At 48.1% G+C, this 23464-nt stretch overlaps 1 protein-coding gene and 1 long non-coding RNA gene across 13 annotated transcripts in view; both read left to right on the forward strand.

Moving 5' to 3' along the window:
• The first annotated feature begins 999 nt into the window (after positions 1-999).
• On the forward strand, positions 1000-2484 carry LOC109547957 (uncharacterized). Its single transcript, XR_002173967.3, has 2 exons — positions 1000-1392; positions 2365-2484. It is a non-coding gene; the product is annotated as an uncharacterized lncRNA (long non-coding RNA).
• A 4669-nt stretch (positions 2485-7153) lies between these two features.
• The window catches only part of TRAPPC10 (trafficking protein particle complex subunit 10), a 92199-nt gene continuing 75888 nt past the window's right edge, over positions 7154-23464 (forward strand). For 4 of the 12 annotated variants that reach the window (XM_033856179.2, XM_033856181.2, XM_033856189.2 and 1 more), the window contains exon 1: positions 7156-7404. In XM_033856179.2, the coding sequence (XP_033712070.1) occupies positions 7338-7404 (67 nt within the window). In that variant the 5' untranslated portion in view covers positions 7156-7337. Of the gene's footprint in view, positions 7405-10517; positions 10542-23464 lie in introns of those variants that run through there. The other 8 variants (XM_033856184.2, XM_033856185.2, XM_033856186.2 and 5 more) reach the window with 4 other exon arrangements.

The raw sequence follows: 23464 nt of genomic DNA on the forward strand, positions 1-23464 counted from the left end.
TCTGGAGCTCCTGGCCTGTCCGGTCAGGGACAGCTGGCAGAGACATGAGGGCGGCCAGGCCATGCCAACTGCCAGGCCTCCTTCAGGGCCATGGTCCTCAAATATTGCTTCCACATTCATTAAAGGATTCAAGGGGAAAAAGCGTTTTCTATTTATTAAGTACTCTTGATGTTCAAAACAAAGCATTTGGGGACTTCCCTGGTGGTCCAGTGGTTAGGACTCCGTGCTTCCACTGCTGCGGGCATGGGTTTGATCCCTGGTCAGGGAACTGAGATCCCACAAGCTGCAAGGCCAAAAAAAATTTTTTTTTAAATTAAAAAACAAAGCATTCATTACGCGTGATTTTTCTGAGCCAGCCAAGTTCCTGGTCAGCACACTAAACATGTAACATTTAGGTAATCAACGAATCACTGCTTTTCAGTGACCAGGCCACGGATGCGTCCATCTCAGACTTTAGGGCAGCACGCCTCCTTCATGACACGGATCAGGCTGCGTCTTAGGTCAGGTCGGGCGTGAGCCAGACTTGGTGCAGGTGGGTTTTCTTTGTCGGTGGCCCCAGAAAGAGGAGGAAGAGCGTGGGGGAGGGGGGCAAGGACCAGGCGCGCAACGGTGACTGTCGTTGAGCTCACTGTCTCCGTGGGCTCGACCCACCACCAGGCCCGCTTGGGAGCCGTGCACCCCACACTGTGAGGTTTGCACATTGATCCCCCAGCTCATTGAGGGAGGGCCTGATGGTATCGGTTTCCCACCACTTCCTGCTCAGGCTGCACTGGAGGCCCCAGCGGGTCCTGGAGGCGGGACCCTACCCGTGCCAGGGCCGCCCAGCTGCAGTTGAATCAGAGCGAGCTGCGGGCATGGGGCCTGGGGCACGCTACGTGGCTGCTGGAGTCTGAGTCACCACGCAGGGCACTGTGAGCGGAGGCTTATGGGGGAAGAGACACACCCGGAGATCTGGGTTAGCTGACCCCGCCCTTCCTGCTTATGCCCGTGGAGCTTGGTGTTGTTGGAGGCTGGCATTCTGGGCGGCTCAGCCTTCCCGCCCACCACTCTCTTCTGTCCCCGGCCCCCGGTATTAGGTGTGCCAGTAGCTGGCACGAGAGCTGACTTCTGCCACCGGGGAAGAGGGCGGCCCCCTGGTGGAGCAGGTGGAGGGAGGCCGTGTGGGGACCTCCTGCACAGCGGTCATTCCTGCCCCTGCCTTCTGTCCGCATCCGGCAGGGACCCAGGTGAGGGACCCAGGGAGGTTTGGGCACGGAAAGGCCTCTTGGGGGATAACCTCAGCTTGAAAGGAGAGGGCGAGAATCCAGCCTGTCAGAAAGCCGAGAAAGAAGCAACTGAGCTAAAAATAGGCGCATTGAACAGAATGTCCGGAAATGCCATCCACAGTGCCAGGTTTGATTTCATTGTTGCTAATTATTTAAGTCACATTATGCAGAATAAAACCTGGGAAGAGGATACTGTGTCTAGACAAACAAATGTGGAAAGTGATGCACAAAGCCAGTAACAGTGAACAGTGACCTGAGCCCATTATTGAGACTACGAGGAGGGCAGGTGGGCTGGGGCTTCCGCCCGGTTTGTCCCCCAGCTCTGCCCTTTAACCCGCTGTGCCTCGGGGTCCTCCCGGAGGGAGGGATGGGATGAGGTGAGGCGCCACCTCCCGGAGCTGTGGCTTCCAGGGGCTCCCGAGCGCACTCACCGTGTTCCTGGAGAGGCCCAGCACCAGGGGCTGTTCTCTGAGCTGCCACGGGGTGAGCACTTCCTTTGTCTGTTCCTCTACTTCCCCATCTGTGAAATGGAGATAGGAATACCTGTCTCAAGGGTTCTGAGGGAATTAATTGCATAGCACACATGTTTTGGAGGGGAAAATTCTATCACGATCCCTGCTTTCAGCTGAGAAAATTGAGGCTCAGGAAAAGGGAAGAAAACCAAGTATCCTGCTCAGAATCAGCTACCTAGCCAGCGGTGCAGTGCGGCTCTGTTCTTTTTTGTATACAGTCGGGCTCCTTACAGACAAGTGGAAATGCAGATAAGGTGGAAAAAGGGCGAAGTCACCGCCAGGGCAAGACAGTTGGATGCATTTCCATCCAATCTCTTTTGAAATAGTTTTTCTTTCTTTCTTTTTTTTTTTTTTTTACTTTTATGTAGTGGTGATCATATCACACCTTCATGTTTGTTAAAGACTTTTTTTTTTTTTTAGTTTTTTAAAAGCCAATGTTTATTCCTTTTAAAAGGCTCCAGAGACTTTAAAAAGGTCCAAAGGCCTTAAAGATATCCAGGTTTCAGATGATAACAGGCAGGCACTGACTGTCGGTTTCTCTGTTGCTAAAGCTTCAGTTTCAACCTGTTTAATTCTATCCCTCCAAGATTCTTCCAGCTGGGGAGTGGCGGATTCCTCCAATTTTCAGCATACTTCACCAAAGGTACCACGCCAATAAGGAGGGGAAAACAGTGCTAGTAGCAATCATCGTCATGGCGAGGAAGAAAGTTTTATGATCCAGGAATCCACTTTAACGATCAACATTAGGGCTTCCCCGGTGGCGCAGTGGTTGAGAGTCCACCTGCCGATGCAGGGGACACAGGTTCGTGCCCCGGTCTGGGAAGATCCCACATGCTGCGGAGTGGGGGGGCCCGTGAGCCATGGCCGCTGAGCCTGCGGGAGAGGCCACAACAGTGAGAGGCCCACGTACCGCAAAAAACAAAAACAATCGACATTATACGATTTTCCAGACTATCATAAACACCTTCTAAACATTATTTTGATGGTGACATAATTGTGCATCAAATAAACACAGCATAATTTATATAACATAGTCATTATTATTTATTTTCACTGTTTTCAATTTTTGGCTACTGCCAACAACGCTGCCACGTGTGTTTTTATCCATAAAGGTTTGGGAGAGACTGTTTCCTTAAAGAGATCTAGAAATGGAATTGTTGGGTCAGAGGATGAAAGGGTGCTACTGCTGTTTAAAAAGGTGGCATCTCAGAGAATCCACCAAGGCAGAGAAGCCACTGTCCAGGTGTGCTGGGCTGCTTGCTTTCCCACACCCTCACCTTCCTCAGCCCCCCCCACCCCCAACCAAGTTTTTATTAACTTAGTAGAAAAAAATTTATATGGCATTTCCTCTATGACTCATGAGGGAGATTATTTCTCCACATAATCATTACTACTCCTATTTCCCTTTTGTGGACTATTTGCTCCCCTGAGGCTACCATTTGGGGAAGGCTTGGTTAAATGTAAGGAAACACCTGCCCCAGAGGCTCAGGACCACTCTGCCTTGCCCTGCCGAGCGCTGCCCGTGGCGATGTTCCTGAACATCTGGTGAGCGAAGGAGGTGCAGTTAGAGGAGCTGGCATGCTGTGGAACGGTGAAAGCAATACACAGTTTACCTGGTGGATTCTTTGGAAACTCGTGTGTTACATCTTGAAAGTCAGTTGAGTTGATCCAACTTCTATTTTGAGACCGTGTAGATTCATACGCAGTTGTATGTAGAGCTCCCATGCACCCTTTATGTAATAGGGAAAAACAAATCTGACTTCATACTGGATCTTTCTTTTACTTTAATCTTTATGTTCTATTGCTTTTGCCACAAGTTAATCAGTAGAAGGATGTTGCCTATAACTTAAGGTAAACATAATGGCCCATCTCTGGGAACCCTGCCTCCCATGCATGAGCTTAAGCTAAAATACCTTTTCTTCAGTTCACCAGAAACACCCTGACCAGGCCCACCTGTAAATGGCTGCAGGAAGGCAGAAATTGACACATCCCCTCCGGGAGTCTGGCTGGAACCAGGAGATATTTGCAACAACTTAGGGCCTTTATAACTTTACCTCCTCACCTCCCCCTCTTTGCTCTATTAAAGAAACTAGCATCCAAACGTGGGCAAGACGGTTCTTTGGGACACTAGTCCACCCTCTCCTCTGTCTGCTGGCTTTCCCAATAAAGTCGCTATTCCTGCCCCAACACCTCATCCCTCGATTTATTGGCCTGTGTGCGGCAAGCAGTACAAGCTTGGACCTGGTAACATTTACCCAGGTTCCCCCAGTGGCAGCGTCTGGCAAAACTCTAGCGCAATATCACGTCCGGATGCCGACACTGGTGCCGTCCAGACTCACGACATTCCATGCACACAGGTCCCTCCTGCTGCCCTTTTACAGACACATCCACTCCCTCGTTACCCCCACACGCCCCTTACCCCTTGGCAACCAATAAACTGTTCTCCACATCTATAATTTTGTCATTTCAAGACTGTTCCATAAATGGAATCATATAATATATAACCTTTGGGGGTTAGAGTTTTTTCTTTTTTCTTCTTTTAAAAAAAATATTGGCTGCATTGGGTCTTCGTTGCTGTGCGCGGGCTTCCTCCAGTTGCGGTGAGCGGGGGCTCCTCTTCGTTGCGGTGCATGGGTTTCTCATTGCAGTGGCTTCTCTTGTTGCAGAGCACGGGCTCTAGGTGCGCGGGCTTCGTAGCTGCAGCACGCAGGCTCAGTAGTTGCGGCATGCGGGTAAGTAGTTGTGGCTCGCGGGCTTAGTTGCTCCGCAGCATGTGGGATCTTCCCAGACCAGGGATCGAACCCATGTCCCCTGCATTGGCAGGCGGATTCTTAACCACTGCGCCACTAGGGAAGTCCTAGAGTTTTTTCATTCAGCATAATTCTGTCAAGATCCATCCAGGTGGTTGTGTGTATCAGTAGTTCAGTCTTTTTCGTTGCCGCGTGGTCTTTCGCAGTACCGATGGACCACACGTCGTTTAACCAGTCACCCGTCAAAGGACACCTGGGTGGTTTCCAGTTTCAGCTACCAGTAATAAACCTGCTGTGAGCATGTGCTGGCCCACCTTCGGTTTTAGCACAGCCCTCTGTGGAGAGGGCCTGAGCAGTGGGGCAGAGCAAGCCCAGGGCGGTGTTCCCTTAGACAAAGCATCTGCAGTATCCCAATACATAATTGAACAGGCTCTCTGCAGCCTGAAGACACTGTAATGGGCTACCAGGAAAGACCATTTGGGCTCAAGTTCCAGCAACCTTTAAAAAAACAAATGCTGTCTCAGCAGAAAAGGATCTGAAAGAAAGAAGAATGGACATCGATTAATAGAAATAGCATCATTTTCACCAATATTGAAAGGAATTGCTAAGCCAGTATGTATGCTGAATTCAAGCGTTTTCTAAATTCCCATGTGAAAAAAAGAAATCTCTGATAGGTCTGCTTGGGGGAAAAATAGCCCAGGAGCCCCCTTACTGCCCTTGAGCCAGAGTGTTGCCTGGGATAGAGCGCAAGATCTTCGATCTCCCCTTCGCTCCACCCAGAAAGAAAATTCTTCCAAGCAAGAGTTGGCCAGTGGGGCCAGGCCACAGCATCGCCGTGAAGGAAGAATTGTTAGTGTCTGTCTTCTCAGAGTCTCTCTGGACTTAGTTCTCTGTTAGAATAGACTAAAGACGTGGAGACCTGGCCTTGGAGTCTACGTTTGGTATCTTCTGTTTCGTATTTTATTTTTGTTATTTGAGTAGATGTAAAGCGATATGTCGTTGTCACTTTAATTTGCGTTTCCCAGATACCTGACGGATGCTCAGCATCTTTTCATGTGATAACTGCCCATTCGTGGTTGTCCTCTCTCTCTTTTACCTTTTATTATTTTTGTATTTTGGCCTCACCGCGTGGCACGCGGGATCTAGTTCCCTCACCAGGGATTGAACCTCTGCCCCCTGCATTGGGAGCGTGAAGTCTTAACCACTGGACCGCCAGGGAAGTCCCTCTTTGTAGGTATTCTACTGAGGTTTTCCTGAGTCTCTCGATCTGTAAGTCCAGAATTCAATGCTTTCCATCAAACTTGTGGATTTCTGCCTTCTGCTCACTGTCTTCCTGGTAAGCCCTGTGGCACCTCATCCAGTGAGTGCTGAGCACAGCTGAGGCCGAGCCTTCCACTGAGCCCCACGCAGACTTCTGGCTCTCATCCGTACCTCCTGCTCTGCTGCCCTGCCTCACAGGCTCCAGCTGTCCCAGACCCTGACCTCTGCCTGCTCACCCAGCCTCCAAGCACAGCGCTGCCCTGTGCACACGCATTTAGCAGCTGTGTTCACACTCAAACTGTTTCACATATTTACCTTATTTCATTTGCAAAAGTTTCCCCAAACCTACTTTCCTTGCGTAAGAAATGTACATGCAGTTCAAGTAAGGTTTTCTTTTGTGGCATTCCCCGAAGGTGCCTACTCCGTGGAAGGCCCTGTGTGGCTGGGTATTGGGGGTGGGGACACGAGTAAAAGGCAGCCCCCAGTTCAAGAATTTTACAGCGTCACGGAGACAGGAAACTAGTGTTGTGGCAATGCAGAGAAAGGTGGTTGCTTGCAACCGCGGGGCAGAGTTTGTGGGAGTCGGCCTCCCAGGTGCGCCTTGAGGAGGACAGTGGTGCCGGAGAGTCTAGGTTGTATTGAGAAGGTATATAATCTTGTTCTACTTCATGGCAGCAATATTACTTCATAAAACCAATGTAACGACAAACACAAGACCAAGAGTGTTGCAAGGGGTAACTGCCATTCGCTCAGTGGTGGGAATTAACCCGGTGTCCTAATGATTCCCCCGAGGCATCAGGCCTCTGGTAGAAATAACAATGCTACGCTACGGGCGGCAACCCACACAGGTGACAAATGGACACGCTCGTGTCCAATTGTTGATGTCGGTGACTCCCGGGGTCCATGTGTCGGTGTCAGCGACCCCCAGGTGGTCCCCCTGTCCGGATGTCTGAGACCCCCGGGTGGTCCCCGTGTCCGCACGCTTTTGTCAGCGACCCCGGGTGGTTCCACGGGCTCCGGGTCAGCGACCCCCGGGGCCGTCCTCGACGTCGGGCACTCCTGCGGGCGATGCTTGTGGGCGTCCCGGCTGCCCTCCCCACGCCAGCCCTGTCCGTCCGAGGGCGCCGGCCTGGGGGGCGGTTCCCGGCCGTCCAGTCCCTACGGTAAGGGACCCACGCGGGACCCACAGCGGCCCACGTCCGGCCCGCGCGGATTTCGGCGCCGAGACGCGGAGAATACCTCCGCCGACACTCGCGCAGCCTGGATCGCCTTTCCGTCGGAGGACCGAGTCCGCTCGGCGGAAAGGCCTCCCCTTTAAGGCGCGCGCCCCGGAAGCGGTACCACCGCGCGCCGGCACCGGAAGCGGGTGCGGCCGGCGGGCGGCGACGGCGGGCGGCCGGCGACGGCGGGCGGCCGGCTAGGGAGATACCTCGAGCGACCGGGCGGGCGTCGCTGTCGCGGTTGCGGCGCCGCTTAGGCTCGGGCTGGCCCGGCGCGGCCTCGGGCTGCCCATGGGGCGCAGGAGGCCGGGCCGGTGACGCCGGACGCCCATGGACGCCCCTGAGGAGCCGGTGCCGCCGGTGATTTACACCATGGAGAACAAGCCCATCGTCACCTGTGAGTGCCCGGCGGCGCGGGAGGGGGCGGCAGCCGCGGCGTGCAGCCCGGCCCAGGTCGCCGGCCCCTCTGACCCCGCGGCCCGGCCCCCGCGCTCCCGGCCGGGCCGCTTCCCGGAATGGAGGTGTGGCCGGGGCGGCGGCTGCGGCGGGGCCCTGACCCCGCGGGCGACCTCCGACCTCCCCGGGGCCGACCTCGTATCTCTCTCTCCTGGAGGCGACCTCTGACCTCCTCAGGGACGCTCTTCTGGTTGTCCGGCTGCAGTTGGACAGCGCCTGGGGCGCGCCCCGAGGGGGCGCCGCTGTGCGCCCCGTCCGGCTGCAGGCTCGGCAGCTTGCCCCGCTCGGGCCGGTTCTTCCCGGCGGGGACGGTCTTCTCCAGGCGCACTGTTTCCTCCGGTCCCGCAGAGGGTCTCCCGGCTCTGCGAGCGTGGACGAAGTTTGCGTGCGGTTGTCGTGTTTGTTAGGAGACGGGGGTTTGTACTCAGTAACGTGTTAAGTAGTGGAAGACTCAGGAGCCCCGTCGGCCGTGCCCAGCTGCACTTGCCTGGGCACAGCGGCTCTGCCGGGCCGGGACCGCGAACCAGGGCTCTTCCCCGCAGGCCGCTCAGGCACTTCCGAGACGCTGGCACAGAGCAGAAACCCATTTCACAGATGAGGCTGCGAAGGTTCGATGAGCTCATCCACGCTCTGGACCACTGGACTGGTGCCTCTTCATTTTGAGTGTCGGGTTTTTTTTTTGGCGCCACATTTACTCATCCACAAAGGAATTGTTTTCCCGTTACAGAAAATTTCCTCTAACTTTTACAAGCATAACTTCGGAATTAAATACTTTCAAAAACACTGAGCTTATGGAAAGTGTTGAAACGTTGGCTGACATTTTGATGACTTGCAGACAGGTGTTTCAGACTATTAGGATTTCTGACCTCTGACAGTGTTCTTATCTTCAGTTATTTTTTTCAGATGGTGTTCCACACTTTGAAAGGAAGCACTCTTTCTACAGCAACATCCAGGCAGGCACTTTGCCCTTAGTAGACGGTTCTGTAGGTCTTGAGCCTTCTCTTGTTTCTTTCTCTCTCTTTCTTTTACTCTCCTTGTATGCTTTCTCTTGTCAGATCTCTGAGAAATTGTATATTTAAAGTTGAAGTCTGTTGCTTTATCTTTAGCTGATATACTTTCTCAGGGAAAGGGACGGTGTCACATCTAAATTTGGACACTTGCATAGTTCGAAGCTGTTTTCTCTTTTCACCAGGGCAGCTGCAGGTCTTGCTCAAGACTGCACTTTAGTCGAGGGAACAGGTGTGTGTAGAGCTGATCTGGAGGCCCTGCGGTTAATTCCAGGTGCCTTCTGTACCCTCAGGGAAGAGGAGCCAGGCTCGGAGTGGTCTTCCTGTTAGGTTTCAGTGTCTTCCAGACGCCGGAGACTCCTCCCCATGTGCCCGGCACACTGTGAGTGCTGGATCAGTGTTGCCTGTAGAAACATTAACAAGTCTAATTATATCTCATACATACCCCTTAGCTTACATCTCATAGCAGTGTTTCTATGGGCGTTATGTAAATACATATCTGAAGAGAAAGTTCAGCCTTGGGTTGGGTTCAACCTTGACTAAACAGGTAAATCGTTAGCCTAGTAGTGTTTGAGATGTGGGTCTAGTGTTTAGTTTCATACGCGCATGCATGACAGACAGCTAAAGAATAGTTTCCTTTCCTACAGATTTATTGTAAAAGCTATGTTGGTGGAGGTTTTTCCGGTGTTTAAAACTGCTGTCTGTACTGATGGTATCTCTGTTTTAAAAGGCACAACCATTCATTCGTTGGAGTCTCAGAAAAGAAAGTGGCTTCAGTAAACTTTCAGAGAAAGTTACCTTAAAAATTTAAAAAGATCCCTTTAAAAGCTAAAGACTTTTTAAGTTTTAGGAAGGCTGACTTCATTTTGGTGTGTCTGGGACTGAAGCTGCGGTAGAGCACTTGCTGTCCTGGTTTCATGTTATACTTTCTTTATTTTGTTCCATTCTTTCAGCTGCACATGTGTTGAAGGGAGCCGCTAGTGTAAGCAATGTAGACAAAGGTAGTAGGAAAATTGCTTTAAAAAAATCCATCTGGAGGCTTTGCTGTTGTGTACATAGCTCCTTTAGTATGCAGCATTTTAGTTTTCAAAAGTCTGTTTAATACTTTTCCAGCCATTGCACCCTGAGGAGGTCTGTGTTTGTTCATTGTAAAATGAGAGCAGAGTTTGTGCTCGTTTTCAATTTTTTTCATAGGATTTAGAATGTTTTACTTTGAGTGAAGGCGAATTGTACATCAGCCTTTCTGAGAAGAATGTAGAATGTTACCAGTTCAGGTAAATTTAGGAACTGTTCATTTGTGGCCATGAGAAGAGTGGAAGGTCCCCAGAGATTAGGGGTAAACAGAATACATCATTCCTTGAAAACCTTGCTAAATTATTTTAATAGTATTCTGAAGATACCTAAGAGTTTTAATGGCCTTTAGTCCGTAATTAAAATTTCCCGAAGCTGCCGCCTGACTGCCTCTGGTGCAGAGTGACTACCTCTGTGGAGGATCTGCTTAGACTCCAGGCCTGGTGAAGCTTCTGAATACTGGAGGATGTGTCTGAAATGCACAGGGGTGTCCACCGTGCAGTCTGCGGTGCTAGTGGTGTGATGACATTGGGCGATGAATCACCTGGTCATAGCAATGTGAATACCTGTAGTATAACTGACTAATCATGAAAGATGCACAGTGAAACAAACAAATCCGGCAGATCCACTTGATCTAAATTTAAGTTAGAGCTTAGATTTTTTTTTTTTCAACCACTGGATCAGTTCTCTGCTTTGGAATAAAGACCGAGGCTTCTGACCCAAGGGTATGTTAGGAAAGAGATGTTCCTTTCCCAGCCATCTCATTAGCAGACAAAGCTATTATAATTCCACTGATTTGTGGCTTTTCTTTAGTGGCTGTTGGCATCCTACCTAAGATAGCACGTAACTATGTAGTATCTGAAAAACAACAGTGTTCATTCGAATGATCTGTTCTCACCCAGTCACATCGGATGGTGCTGCTTTAATTTTTCTCAATCTCTATATTTAGGGTTCCAGATCTGACATCATGAATTTTCAAAGGGGGGAAAAGGCAACAAAAGTGAGCAGATCCGTAATGCTTTTTACCTGGTTGGGTTTTGTTTTTTCCCCCTGTAGGTTAAAGTTTTTAAATTTGTACATTGCAATTTTCTATCAAGCGTGAAAGTATGGTGCTTGTGATTTAACCACTCTCAATTTCATTGCCAGAAAAGTAACTTAAAATGCCCTCTTTTTAAACTGATACACATAAATGCAGGTCTTGGTCCATATTGAATCAGCTGTTGAGAAGTGGCAGAAACATTTCTCCTTAGGAAACCGCAGTTCCATGGGGTGTATTTGGAGGGCAGGGACTAAGGCATTAGTATCCGTACTTCCTTTGACTTAGAAATCACTTCAGACTTCCCTCGTGGTCCAGTGGTTAAGAATCCGTCTGCCAGTTCAGGAGACACAGGTTCGATCTCTGGTCTGGGAAGATCCCACGTGGTGCAGAGCAACTAAGTCCGTGCGCCACAACTACTGAGCCTGTGCTCTAGATTCCAGGAGCCACAACTACTGAGCCCACATGCTTAGAGCCCACGCTCCGCAACAAGAGAAGCCACCACAGTGAGAAGCCTGTGCACCGCAACGAAGAGTAGCCCCCGTTTGCTGCAACTAGAGAAAGCCCGCGTGTAGCAACGAAGACCCAACACAGCCAAAAATAAAAATAAATAAATAAATATTTAAAAAAAGAAGAAGAAGAAGAAGAAATCGCTTCTATCTGTGTGTGGATAGAAACAGGCAGGACTTACTGTGTGACTACTTCCTCGTCTGTGAAATAGGGACAGGGATGGTACCAGTCCCAGAGGGCTGACGTGGGGATTGAATGAGTACGTGTAAAGCACTCGGAAGAGTGATGGCTGTGCAGAAAGAATGTCAGCTACTCAGGAGAGACTTCTCAGTTTTCTCTGTTCACGGTGGTCTTAGTGTCTTCAGTAATTTTTTCATGGCACCTCTAGGCTGAAAAGAATATTTAATAATTCATTTATTAAGTAGTTAGGTTCAAATAGTTTTATTAAGTATTATGTCCTAACAGTAGTTATTTGAAAAAAATACACATAAATTGGAGGAAAATTTTTGTTTCATTCTTAGGTATAACCACAATAACATATTAGGGACGGCCACACCTGTTGGGCGCTGCGCAGCTTCTCTAGCCTGGGAATCCGGTTGGACGCCGCTGCTTTGTTTATTTGACTGTGGAGGGGGTGATTCTTGGCCTTTTATTACAGCAGTTACCCTGTTTTGTGATGATAATGATGGCATTGAAAGAACTGTAGCACGATGTAGTATTGAAACTGATGAACTCAGCTGGGGCCTGGGACATCTTCAGTATTGCTGTTTCCCCTCAAAAATTTGGAACACCCCTTGGGCCCTCTCTGGGTTTGCTGCGGTACCCTGGGCACGCATTTGGGAACCCATGTTACTAGTATGTTAGCCCAACTCTAGGGTGGTTCAATTGAACCAGTAATTCAGAAGTGAAAAGCTTCCCTTTCCACTTGAACGTCAGCTCGTGTGCCTGATTTACAAGATGTGTTTCTGAAGAGTTTCTAGTAAAGTTTGGTTTATGCAGTGAGACTCAGGGGTCTGATTTTGTTTTTATTTAAGCACTGATGAATCTCTGAAGTAATCAAGCATGGCAGGCATAACGCATGAGCCGGTCTTTCCCTAGAAAGGAACTGACAGCATGGTGGTTGGTCCACACAACAGGAGGTAGGAAAGGCCACTTGGTTACCTTTTATTGAAAAGGCCAGTGACTTACTGAAGAATTTTTTGTCTAAAAAAACTTTTTTGCCAGTACGGAGTGGAGTCTCTTTCCACGTGGATTGCACAACTTGGCGCGTGGTCTCCCAGGGGCTCCCTGTTGATCTCGGGGCCCTCTGCTCTGGCCTGGGGGCTTCGGATCTAGATGACAGACCACGGGAGGGGGACTGCGCAGCCTCAGATTCTCCTGATCACCCCTCTCTCTCACAGTCTCCCTGCTGGCGTTTGCCCACAGCCTCCTGGGCTTTCTCTCCTCCCTTTATACCGCCTTTCCTCCTGTCCTTTCCTCCCTGCTGCCCCTGCCGTCAGTCAAATCGTCCCTTTGGAACTGCTCTTAACGTGAATTTTAAATGTATTCACAGTATTTTGCACTTAGAGAATATTTGGTTTTTAAATTTAAAATTGATGACCTTGTAGTCATTCCCAACTTCTTTTTTTCTGTCACAACCAACATTCAGTCTACCAGCAAATAGCATTCTGTCTTTGAATTGATCTAGAATTCAGCCCCTTTTCCCCACCTTCACTGCTGCTCCCCCAAACCCCAGCCCCCTTCATCTCTCCCTGGGACCCCAGCAGCCTCCCAGCTGGCCACGCCATTTCCAGCCTGGCCCCTGAAGCTCGTTCTCTCTGGGGTTGAAGGCAGTCTCTCTAAGAAAGAAGTACAGCATGTAATTCCTCTGCTCAGGACCCTCCAGGGGCCACCCACCTTCTCAGCGTAATATTCCCAGACCTTCCCATGGGCTCTGAGACCCTCTGCGGCCTACCGCCCCCTGGCCCCAACACTGGCCTCCTGGCTGTGCCTTTAACCACTTGGTCCCTACAGCCCCTGTTCCCGTGGTGCCCTCATTGCTTTCCTGACCTGCTGGGTGCTTCCCTCCCGCTCCCTGGGCTGCGCATGTGCCACTTCCCAGGCCTGCTTAGGGTTTGGCGTCGCGTCGCCTTTATTCAGTCTTGTTGGCTCAGCTCCCGCGTGATGGAACATTTGTTTTTTCATGGTCGATTGCTTCTCTTCACCCCTAACCCAGGCTGCCCGCACACTGGAATGTGAGGCTCAGAATTGCGGGAACTTTATCTGTTATGATCACTGCTGTGTTTCTGGCACCTGGACGGTGCTGAGCACGTAGTTGGTGCTCAGTGCATATTTGTTGAAGAAATCAAATCAATAAATGAGTAAACACTACTGTAAAGGGAAGACTGTGTTATATGAATTTGAATCCTGATTACTCAGACTTGTTTTTAGGTAAACTGCTGTGCACTTAGTTTTTTTTTTTTTCTTTTTGATACTGGGACATTCTCTGTTTGGAGTTTTTGAATTGAGGAAATACATGTTAATCCAGTAAAAGCAAAGCTCAGTGGTATGGTAGGGACCATAATCTTTGACGTGGTCCTTCGGAGTTGTGTTCAGATATGTTTTCTTTACTATAAGTCAGTAGAAATTTAGCTATGACCAAAACAAAGCATTCTCAGGTCGATGATTCAGCTTCTGCTGTGGAACATTTAGGATTGAGGGACTGTCAACCTGACATTTGGATGAAGCCTTGAAAGAAGATATAGCTGTAACTCTTCGAAAAGAAACTTTAACCTTAAATGTGTATAAATAAAAGCAGGAATACATTTTCATTATAAAGAATGGAATCTAGAAGTGTAATTGCTGGGTCAGAAGGGGGGAGCAGTTTACATTTTGAAACCTGCCCCTGAATCACCCTGTGAAAAAGCTGTCCTCTGAGATATACTCTGCCCCACTGGATGGGAGTCATCTTTTTAATCTTTGCCAATCTGATGGATGACTTTTTCTGAACAGCTTTATTAAGAGCTCTAATCTCCATACTGTAAAATTAATATCCATTGTACATGTGCAGTCCTCTGACTGTTAGTAAATATTCAGAGTGGTGCAGCTATCACCGTAATTCAGTTCTAGAACATTTCCATCACCCCAAGAACTTGTTAGCAGTCAGCCTCTGCTCCTATCCCCAGGCCTAGGCAGCCACTAATTTGCTTTCTGTCCCTATAAATTTGCGTTTTATAGACATTTCAAAGAAGTGAATCACGTAATATGCTGTCTTCTGTCCGGCTTCTCTCACTCTGCAGTTTCTGAGGTTCATCCGTGTTGCACCAACTATAATTTGCTCCTTTTTTATTGCTGACTAGTATTCCACCGTGTGGATGGACCACGTCTGGTTTATCCACTCGCCAGTTGATGGGCGTTTGGATCGTTTCCCGCCTTCTGTCATGAGTAGTGCTGCTCTGTGCATCTGCATGAGTTGTAAGGTCTCACTGTATTTTCTTGATATATGTCCTTTATCAGGTAGGTGATTTGCAAATGTTTGGTCCTGATCTTTGGTTGTCTTTCAGTTAATGTATCTTGAGTACAAACATTTTAAATTTCGATGAAATCCAGTTACCAATTTTTTTTTTTCCTATGGATTGTACTTTCAATATCATGCCTAAGAACTCTTTGCTCAGCCCAAGGCCATCAGAGTTGTTTTGGTGTTATATACCTGACAATTAGTGAGGTTCTTTTTATGTGTTTACTCGTGCTTGGACCTCTTCTGAATTGCCTGTTCATCTGGGTTTACTTTGACATATGAGAAGTGTGGCCAAAAACATACCTAAAAGATGAATTGGTATAGCACTAGGAAAGATGTACGTTCTATTTTTGTATTTTATACCATATGTATTAGTTTTCTAGGGCCGCTGTAACAAATTACCAGAAACGGGATGGCTTGAAACAACAGAAATTTATTCTCTCACCGTTCTGGAGACCAGAAGTTGAAAATCAGAGTATCAGCAAGGCTGTACTCCCTCCCAAGGCTTTTGTGGGGGGTGGGGTGGGGTGGGAATCCTTTCTTGCCTCTTCCCAGCTCCCAGAAATCCTTGGCATTCCTTGGCTTGTAGCCACATCACTCCAGTCTCTTCCTTGTCTTCACACGGCTTTCTCTCTCCCTGGGTTTTCCCTTCTGTCTCTTGTCTGACCTGACAAGTGACCTCTTGTCATTGGACTTAGGTCCCATCCATATATGATCTGGAATGATCTTATTTGAGAGCCTGAGCTTAATCACATCTGTAAAGACCCCTTTTCCAGATAAGGTTCATTCTCAGGTTCTGGGGTGTCAAGACGTGGACAGATCTTTTGGGCGCCCTGTTCAGCTCCTTCATTACAGTGTCTGCACTGGCATTCAGGTGCACGTCGGCCGGCATCCATCGTGTGTCTTTGGTTTTATATCACTTCTTCTGTCCTTGGAGGCTTGTCCTCATTGTGCTCCTGACCAAGGAGCAGGTCCCTGGTATCTGGAATTTTGGGCTTGAGATGTTGATACAAGGTGGGATGTTCTCTTAGGAAAAGATGAACGTTTTCTGCAATCTCTCTTTCCCTCTTTTTTCCCCTAGGGAAGTAAATGCTTTTGTATTCCTGCACAAGTGTTACATGATGTTTCATTCCTCAATATTATTTTAGGCCTTTGTTTGCAAAATTTTTTAAAAAGTGAGCAGAGAAACTATGAAGAAACTGACAGTAGGCTTAGAGGTTGGTTTCGCCACAGAGTGGGATATGTTTGGAAGTTTTCTTATTTTTAACAGATCTGTTTAGTGTTTGGAAGGTGTTGCATAAGTTTCAGAGCTGAAATTTTAGGTAGAGCCTTGGAACTAACAATAACACCTGTGGTAACAATTTTTACTACATCCGTAGCTCACCGTTTGTAGGCACTCCTAGTCTGGCTGGGTCAGCCCAAAAGTTTCTAGGCATTGAGGTGCACAGTGGGAAGGGCCGTCAGGTCATTTTGAGGTTGAAGACCCGAGGGCCAATCTCGCTGTGCCTGACCAGGACCCCTCAGTGTCTGGGAGCGCGGCGAGGACCTGCAGCAAGGTGGCGCCTCCTCCGCCCCCACCACCTTACCTAGTGGTCGGGGCGTCAGACGCTGCCCACCCACACGGAAGGGGGGATTGTCCCTGAAATTACCCCTGAGAGAAAGCCTTTGCCAGAGAGTTAAGTAAGATAAAAATATCTCTTCCTTCAGTTCAGCAGTCGAAGAACTGAGTAGGGCAGCCGTACTGGAAAATTTTAGTGTAATCTTACTCATTCTAAAATTAAATTTATACTCTGAGAACTTGACAGCCAGCACCGTCATTGCATCTGCTGTAGGATATCCTGTCCTTTGGGGGCCCTGAATTGTCTAGTGTAGAACATGAGGGAGTTGGGCTAGATTTGCTGTCAGCGAAGGTGTACTCAGCATCTCTTCTGTGCCCGGCGCTGTTGCAGGTGCTTGGGTTACACCTGTGAGCAAAGACCCCAGCCCTCTTAGAGCTTACATACATAGTAAATTATGTAGTGTAATAGGTGATACGTGCTAGGCCAAAAAGGAGAAAGAGAAAAGGGTAAGAGAAGTGGCAGAAGTGTTAACATTTCAAACTTTTTATTACAGAAACTTGCAAATATGTAAAAAGAAATAGAATTGGGTGAAGAAACCTTACAAAACTATCGCTCAACTTCAACAATTGAATGAATGTCAATCTTGCTTCTTTATACCCCCCATTCCTTCCAATCCTATGTTATTTTGAAGCAAATCTCAGGCATCACACATTTATCGGTAAACGTATGTGTTACGGACTGAATATTTGTGCCCGCCCAAATTCATATAGTGAAGCCCAAGCCCCTAATGTGGTGGTCTTTCTGGGAGGTCATCAGGGTTGGCTTGGGTCATGAGGGTGGGTACCTTATGGTGGGGTCACTGACCTCATAAGAAGAGGAGAGATTGGGGGGCACTTGCGCTCTGCAAGTCAGGAAGGAGAGCCCTCCCTGGGAACGCAGTCAGGCACCTTGCACTCCAGCCTCCAGAACGCGGAGGAAAACAATTGTGTTGTTTAAGCCACTCCATCTGGGGTGTTTCGTCATGGCAGCCTGAGCTAAGACAGTATGATCTCTAAAAGACAAGGACTTCTAAAAAACATAACTGCAAAACTTTTATGGCATCTAAATAAAACAATTCCTTAGTATCAAATATTCAGCGTTTACGTTTCCAACATGTCTGAAATGTCTTTTTTTTAAAAATTCTTTGAATTATTTAGTATCCAAATAAGGTTTTGAGATAAATGTCTTGTCTCTCCTGCAATCTTGATTTCCCCCCCATCCCTCTTTTGTTCCTTGCAGCTTCTTGAAGAGCCCAGGGGGTGTGTCTTGTGGTCCCCTGCCTGGACTGTGCCAGCTGTGTCCTGTGGTGTCTGTCCTCTGTTTCCGGTAGGGTGTCAGAGCCCGAGTCTGGGTCAGAATGCAGTTTGGATTTTTCTGGCAAGACTTGCACAGGTGGTGGTGTGTTCTTCTGTCAGCAGGCGCAATAATGTCTGGTGGTCTCTCTTTTCGTGATGTTAGCAGATATTTATTCTCACATCATTAATTCCCTAAGGGTTGCAAAACTGTGCTATTTATTCTAATTTTACCGTTTCTTCATTTATTATCTGAAAGATTTCTGTAAAGAGTGTGTGTTTGTACACACGCACACGCACACACATTTGTTTATGTTATTCGGTTACCCAGTGGTATAGTTTGTGTAGGAAAGGCAGACCAAATGCTTGATTCTTCTTTACATAACTTCTCAAAATGAGTTAGTTCACTAGTATTCTTCATTGGTGATCAATTAGCTTTTGCTTATTTTTATTTTATTTTTGTAGTATCATTATGAACTTAAGGATTTAAACACACTTGGTTGGTTTCAGTCCATCGCACTTGTTATCCTTACTGATGGGCAGGCTCCCTCTTTGCCAGCGGGCTTGTGAGTGTAGGAATCTTTGTTAGTTTCCTTGCTCTCTGGTATGAGGCAATGTTCCAGACTCATTTTGTGCATTTCCTGTCCTGGACCTGGAGTAGCCATTCTCCAGGGAGCCCTGATTCCTTCTAGTGGGAGATGGTATTCGGAGACCCCAGTCTGTGTGCTTGGGCTTCTAGTTGCTGCTGGGCTTTTTCAGGGGGCAGAGCTAGGAATTTAAAGGCGGAAGCACATCCTGAGTTCACTTTGATCTTTTCAATTCAAATTCAGCACTTCAGGGTTTTATTTAACCACTCTTTCCTCTATATTTGCTTTCTTCCTGCTCTTTTATATTTTCTTTCTTCCAGTTTTCAGGGATGCTTGGGGATGATAGTGTTAGAGCGAGGTCCTCAGACTGGATCAGAATCCAGTGGAGCGCTCGTTGGAACCTGAGGCAAGGCCCCACCGCAGAGTTTCTGACTGAGCAGGTATGGGGTGGGGCCTGGAAACCAGCACTTGTAACAAACACCCAGACGATGCTGGCGCTGCAGCTCCAGGGACCTGCTTACTCCACCTTCCACAGCCTCTGAATAACACTTTAACTCTGCCGTCAACAATGTGACTCGTGAAGATAGACCTAAAACTTTTTTAGTAGTTCTTTGTGGCATTTGGATATGTTACCCCACTAGGAATGAATAGTCAAATTTCTACTAACTGCACATATATTTAATAACCTCATTTGTTTTATTTTTTCCTGATATTTTTAGGGAAAGCTTTTTTAAAATTTAATTTGTTTTATAATTATATAAAATACTTACGTGCTTCCAAAGGCAAATCTACCAATACGATACATTTAAAACAATCTAGCGTATACCCCTGTCCTCTCTACCGTATCCCTGCCCTTACCTAAATAGTCTCCTTCTATAGGAGACATTCATACATATTTGTATTTCCCTTTCTTAGGTAAGAGATTACAAACTACACACACATTTTTCCCACTTCGCTTTTTTTCCCTCAGCGTTTCCTGGTGGACATAGCATGTGGAGATCTTTCCCATTGCTTTTTTTTTTTTTTCTTTTCGGTACGTGGGCCTCTCACTGATGTGGCCTCTCCCGTTGCAGAGCACAGGCTCCGGACGCACAGACTCAGCGGCCACGGCTCAAGGGCCCAGCCGCTCTGGGGCATGTGGGATCTTCCCAGACCGGGGCACGAACCCGTGTCCCCTGCATCGATCGGCAGGCGGACTCTCAACCACTGAGCCACCAGGGAAGCGCTCCCATTGCTTTTTATAGTCCCCTAGAACTCTGTCATGTCCATGTGCCGTGGTTTATTCCACCGGTCTCCCATCAGTGGAATTTGAATGGTTTCATCTCTTGCTGTTTGACATAGTCTTGCATTGAATAGCCTCGCGTGTGTGTCTGTCTTCTCATTTTCCCTGTGTACCTGTCGGGGTAGAGCGCTGCAAGGATTGCTGGGACTGTGGTAAACACTTAGTCTTGCTAGATGTTTTCAAACCCCTTTCATAATAGCGCGCCTTTTGAAAACTGCAGTTAGACCACATTGAGAAAGAGAGTGGTCTTTGCACAGACCTCAGGGAGGTGAAGGGGAAATGCAGGCAGAGAGCGGTTTGGGAACCCTCCTATCCAAAGCCTCAGGTCAGGGGCGTGCCTGGAGCGAGCAAAAGACCTCGTCCTGAACTTGCAAATGCTGTGATTCAAACTGCTACAGTCTTACTGTATTTCCTTCATTTTAACAATATGTAAACCTTCAAAGGGTGATTCTTCAGTCTTCTCGTAATTTGATGCATTCATCCGATCTTTCTTTTTCTGTTGGAACTCTTCAGTTTTAAGTCTAGTGTGGTGTCCGAGTGCTAGAGAAGCTGACTGCTGTCCCCCTGCTTAGAAGTGTGTACTCAGACCTCCTTAACACTTGGCATGTGTGTTAACTTGTCTTTCAGACTTCGGGACTTTCTATCTTGTGAGTGGTCTCTATGTATTGGGTGTAGTTCCTTTTCTGCAAACTCCCACAGTATGAAACTTGATTAACACTCACACATTGTACTTTGTCCCTTTGGTCACACCTGCGGGGTGGTGACTGTTGCGTAGACTGGGTTCCAGGAGTGAGGGACACAGGGTGGGGCAGGGGAGCAGGTGTGTCTGTCACAGTCAGGCTCGGGGGAAGGCTGGATGGAGCAGCCTAACAGGAAAGCTAGTGATGACACGGCAGGGTGTGCTGAGTTGTGATTTAAAATCACCGTTATTTTGGAAGGCCTGACGCAGGGGATCTGTGACAACTGACGACCAAGTGTAGGCGATTCCCATCATGTCAACTGGAGGAATTACTTTTCTTTCAACTTGGCCTCTGCGGCTCAGAGCTGTGGGAGGGTTCATTTGCTTTTCTTCTCAGTATCCACCTTCCAGTAAAGGGAGCGCAGTGTTTATGTGTAGAAATGGGCCATCAGTTGCCTGGTCATTTTCGGGCACAGGCCAAACCTTAATTTCTATTAATCCTTGCAGAATCTGGATACCATCTGGATCTTTTTTGTTCTTTCTTGTTAGCCTTCGCTCCGTGCCCCCACCCCCAAATGTGGAAGCCTTTCACGTACAGATACTCTAGGAAGACCCCTGGGGAGGGCTTCCGTATTCCAGGAGTACACATTTGATAATAGTTTTCCCCATGAAAGAGCTACCAATTTGAGGCATTAATTCACTTTTATTACCACATTGACACTACACATAAATTATGGCAAGTACGTTTTACATATTATTGAATAGGCTGCAATGACTTCCCAGTTTGTGATTTTGGACTTTTTTTTTGTCCATTTGAAGGTCTGTTGTACTAGAAGCTGTTGAGGAGAAATTAAGGAACGTATGGTCTGAGAGTGAGTGCACGTGTGCTTAGGGTTAAAGACGGTGCCCTCCTTAACACTTCTTGTTTTCAAATAGGAGTCAGCTGGCTAACAGTGAAGTGTAGCTTTATTTTGTTAACAGCGTGCTTAAAGAATGGCTGTTTTTTTTGTTTTTTTTTTTTTTGCGGTACGCGGACCTCTCACTGCTGTGGCCTCTCCCGTTGCGGAGCACAGGCTCCGGACGCGCGGGCTCAGCGGCCATGGCTCACGGGCCCAGCCGCTCCGCGGCATGTGGGATCTTCCCGGACCAGGGCACGAACCCGTGTCCCCTGCATCGGCAGGCGGACTCTCAACCAGTGCGCCACCAGGGAAGCCCTGAGGTTATTTTTTTCTTTTTTTTTTTCTTTTTTTTGCGGTACGCGGACCTCTCACTGCTGTGGCCTCTCCCGTTGCGGAGCACAGGCTCCGGACGCGCAGGCTCAGCGGCCACGGCTCACGGGCCCAGCCGCTCCGCGGCATGTGGGATCTTCCCAGACCGGGGCACGAACCCGTGTCCCCTGCATCGGCAGGCGGACTCTCAACCACTGCGCCACCAGGGAAGCCCCTGATCCTTTCATACTTTTGTGTTAGGACCGTCACAGTTTGTATGTTTAAGTATTGGTAACAGTCGGATGCCAGTGACAGAAAGGTGCACTCTTGTTGGTGGAAGGTCTTCTGGAACCTGTGTTTTCAGCCAAGCTGTGTCAACACAGCCACTTCAGATTTCTTAGGAAACAGTAAAATGAGGAAACAGAGAAGCACCTCATAGCGGCAGCCAGGAACGCTGAGTTCAGAGCGGGCTGCCCGGTGCGGCTTGGCCCAGCCCTGGTGCTTGGGAGCCGCTTCACTCAGCTGGGTGGGCAGGTGCTGGGGGCCTGGGCCTCCACGTGTGGGGTGGCCCTTGGTCCCGGGGCTGCTGTGAGGGCTCAGGGCACCTGTGCAGAGTGCTGTCCGAGAATGCACGGTAAACAGATGGGCCCTCTTTTAACCTTTGTTAGCTAGTTCTCTCTCTATAGTTTAGCACATCCTCCCGGATCATCAGATCAGATTACATAGTTTTTTTGGGGGGGGGCGGGGGGCAGCAGCGCAAATCAAATGCTTTTATTTTTCCCTTTTAAGTCTGTCATGCACCTTTCATAGTTGTGTCAGTTTTTTGCGGCTGCTGTAACAAATAACGTAGACTTTGTGCCTTAAAGTAACATAGAGATATTCTCTCAGAGCTCTGGAGACCAGAAGGCTGACGTGGGTCTCCTTAGGTTAAAATCAAGCTGTGGGCAGGGCTGATCCTTCCCGAGGCTCCAGGGGAGAATCCGTTTCCTGCCTTTTCTGGCTTCGAGAGGTGCCCACGTCCTGGGCTGTCTGGGCCCTTCCGCCTTCAAAGCCAGTGACACCAGTTCAGTCTTTCTCGTGATGCCATCTCTTTGGTTGTGGCTCTTCCGCCTCCCTCTTCCCTACTTAAGGACCCTTGTGAGTACAATGGGCCTGTCCAGTAATCCAGGATCATCTCTTTAAGGTCAGCTGACTAGCAGCAGCCTTAATCCACCTGCAGCCTTAATTCTCCTTCGCCATGTAATGTAACATGTTCCCAGGCCCCAGGGAGTAGGCCAGTTACATAGATTTCCAACTGCACGTAACATGTGTCTGGGAGAGAAGCATTGGAAGTAATGATTCTATAAGTATGGAAACCCTGTGTCTTTCCCAAATGAGAGGTGGCTTTTTTCAGTCTCCCCCGAGGCATAATTGGTAGCTCTGGAGCATTCAAACCGCATTTGGTAACTTACGCTACTTTTTCTGCAGACTGTTTAGTGCCAAATTCAATCTTATGTCATAACCAAGTGCTAAAATCTTTTAAAAATTATTACATAAACATTATAGGAACATTAGCAACAACGAATGTATGGCTTTTTGAACATAGATACATTTTTCTTCTAGATTAAGAGATTATGTGCCTTTATTTTAGTCTAGTTTAGACATCGCACATTCCTGAGATGCAGACTGTGAGCCCCTCTGTAATCTCCTCCCGCTAATGGAACCACTTTGCACGGTTTGGTTTGGATGTAGATTTTCAGGAGGATGAAGCATTCACTGCTTTTTTATCTGCGGGAGGCATTTTCACACAGAGCAGGACTGTGGACTCAGTTCTCTGCTCTTTAAGTATCAACGTAAGACTGATTCTGTTCTGGTTGCAATTGACTGTTAAGAATTGAAAATCTGAATTTTAAAAATGCTTTGACACTAAGTAACTTTGTGGATTTGCAGTTCTAGTGGACCCTGAAATAAAAGTTTTGTGCATAAAATGATTGAAAGTTTTCATTGCTCTTTAGGATGGTGAAGGGTGCAACAGATGATGTGTGACTGACAGTTTGTGACTGGCCCTGGCCACGGCCGGCCGAGGTGGGTCTGACGCATCCTCGCGGGTCTGTCTGGGCCTGTTACTCAGCTTTGCTTAGACTCTCATCTTAGTGATAGCGTCTTGGGTCTGAAAGACTGTCTAGCCTACACGTTTCTATTTTTAGTTATAATCGACTTCTTTGAAAATTAGAGTTGTTTCAAAAATAACCAGCT

Source organism: Tursiops truncatus, chromosome 4, assembly GCF_011762595.2.
Source record: "Tursiops truncatus isolate mTurTru1 chromosome 4, mTurTru1.mat.Y, whole genome shotgun sequence".
Taxonomy (NCBI): Eukaryota; Metazoa; Chordata; class Mammalia; order Artiodactyla; family Delphinidae; genus Tursiops; species Tursiops truncatus.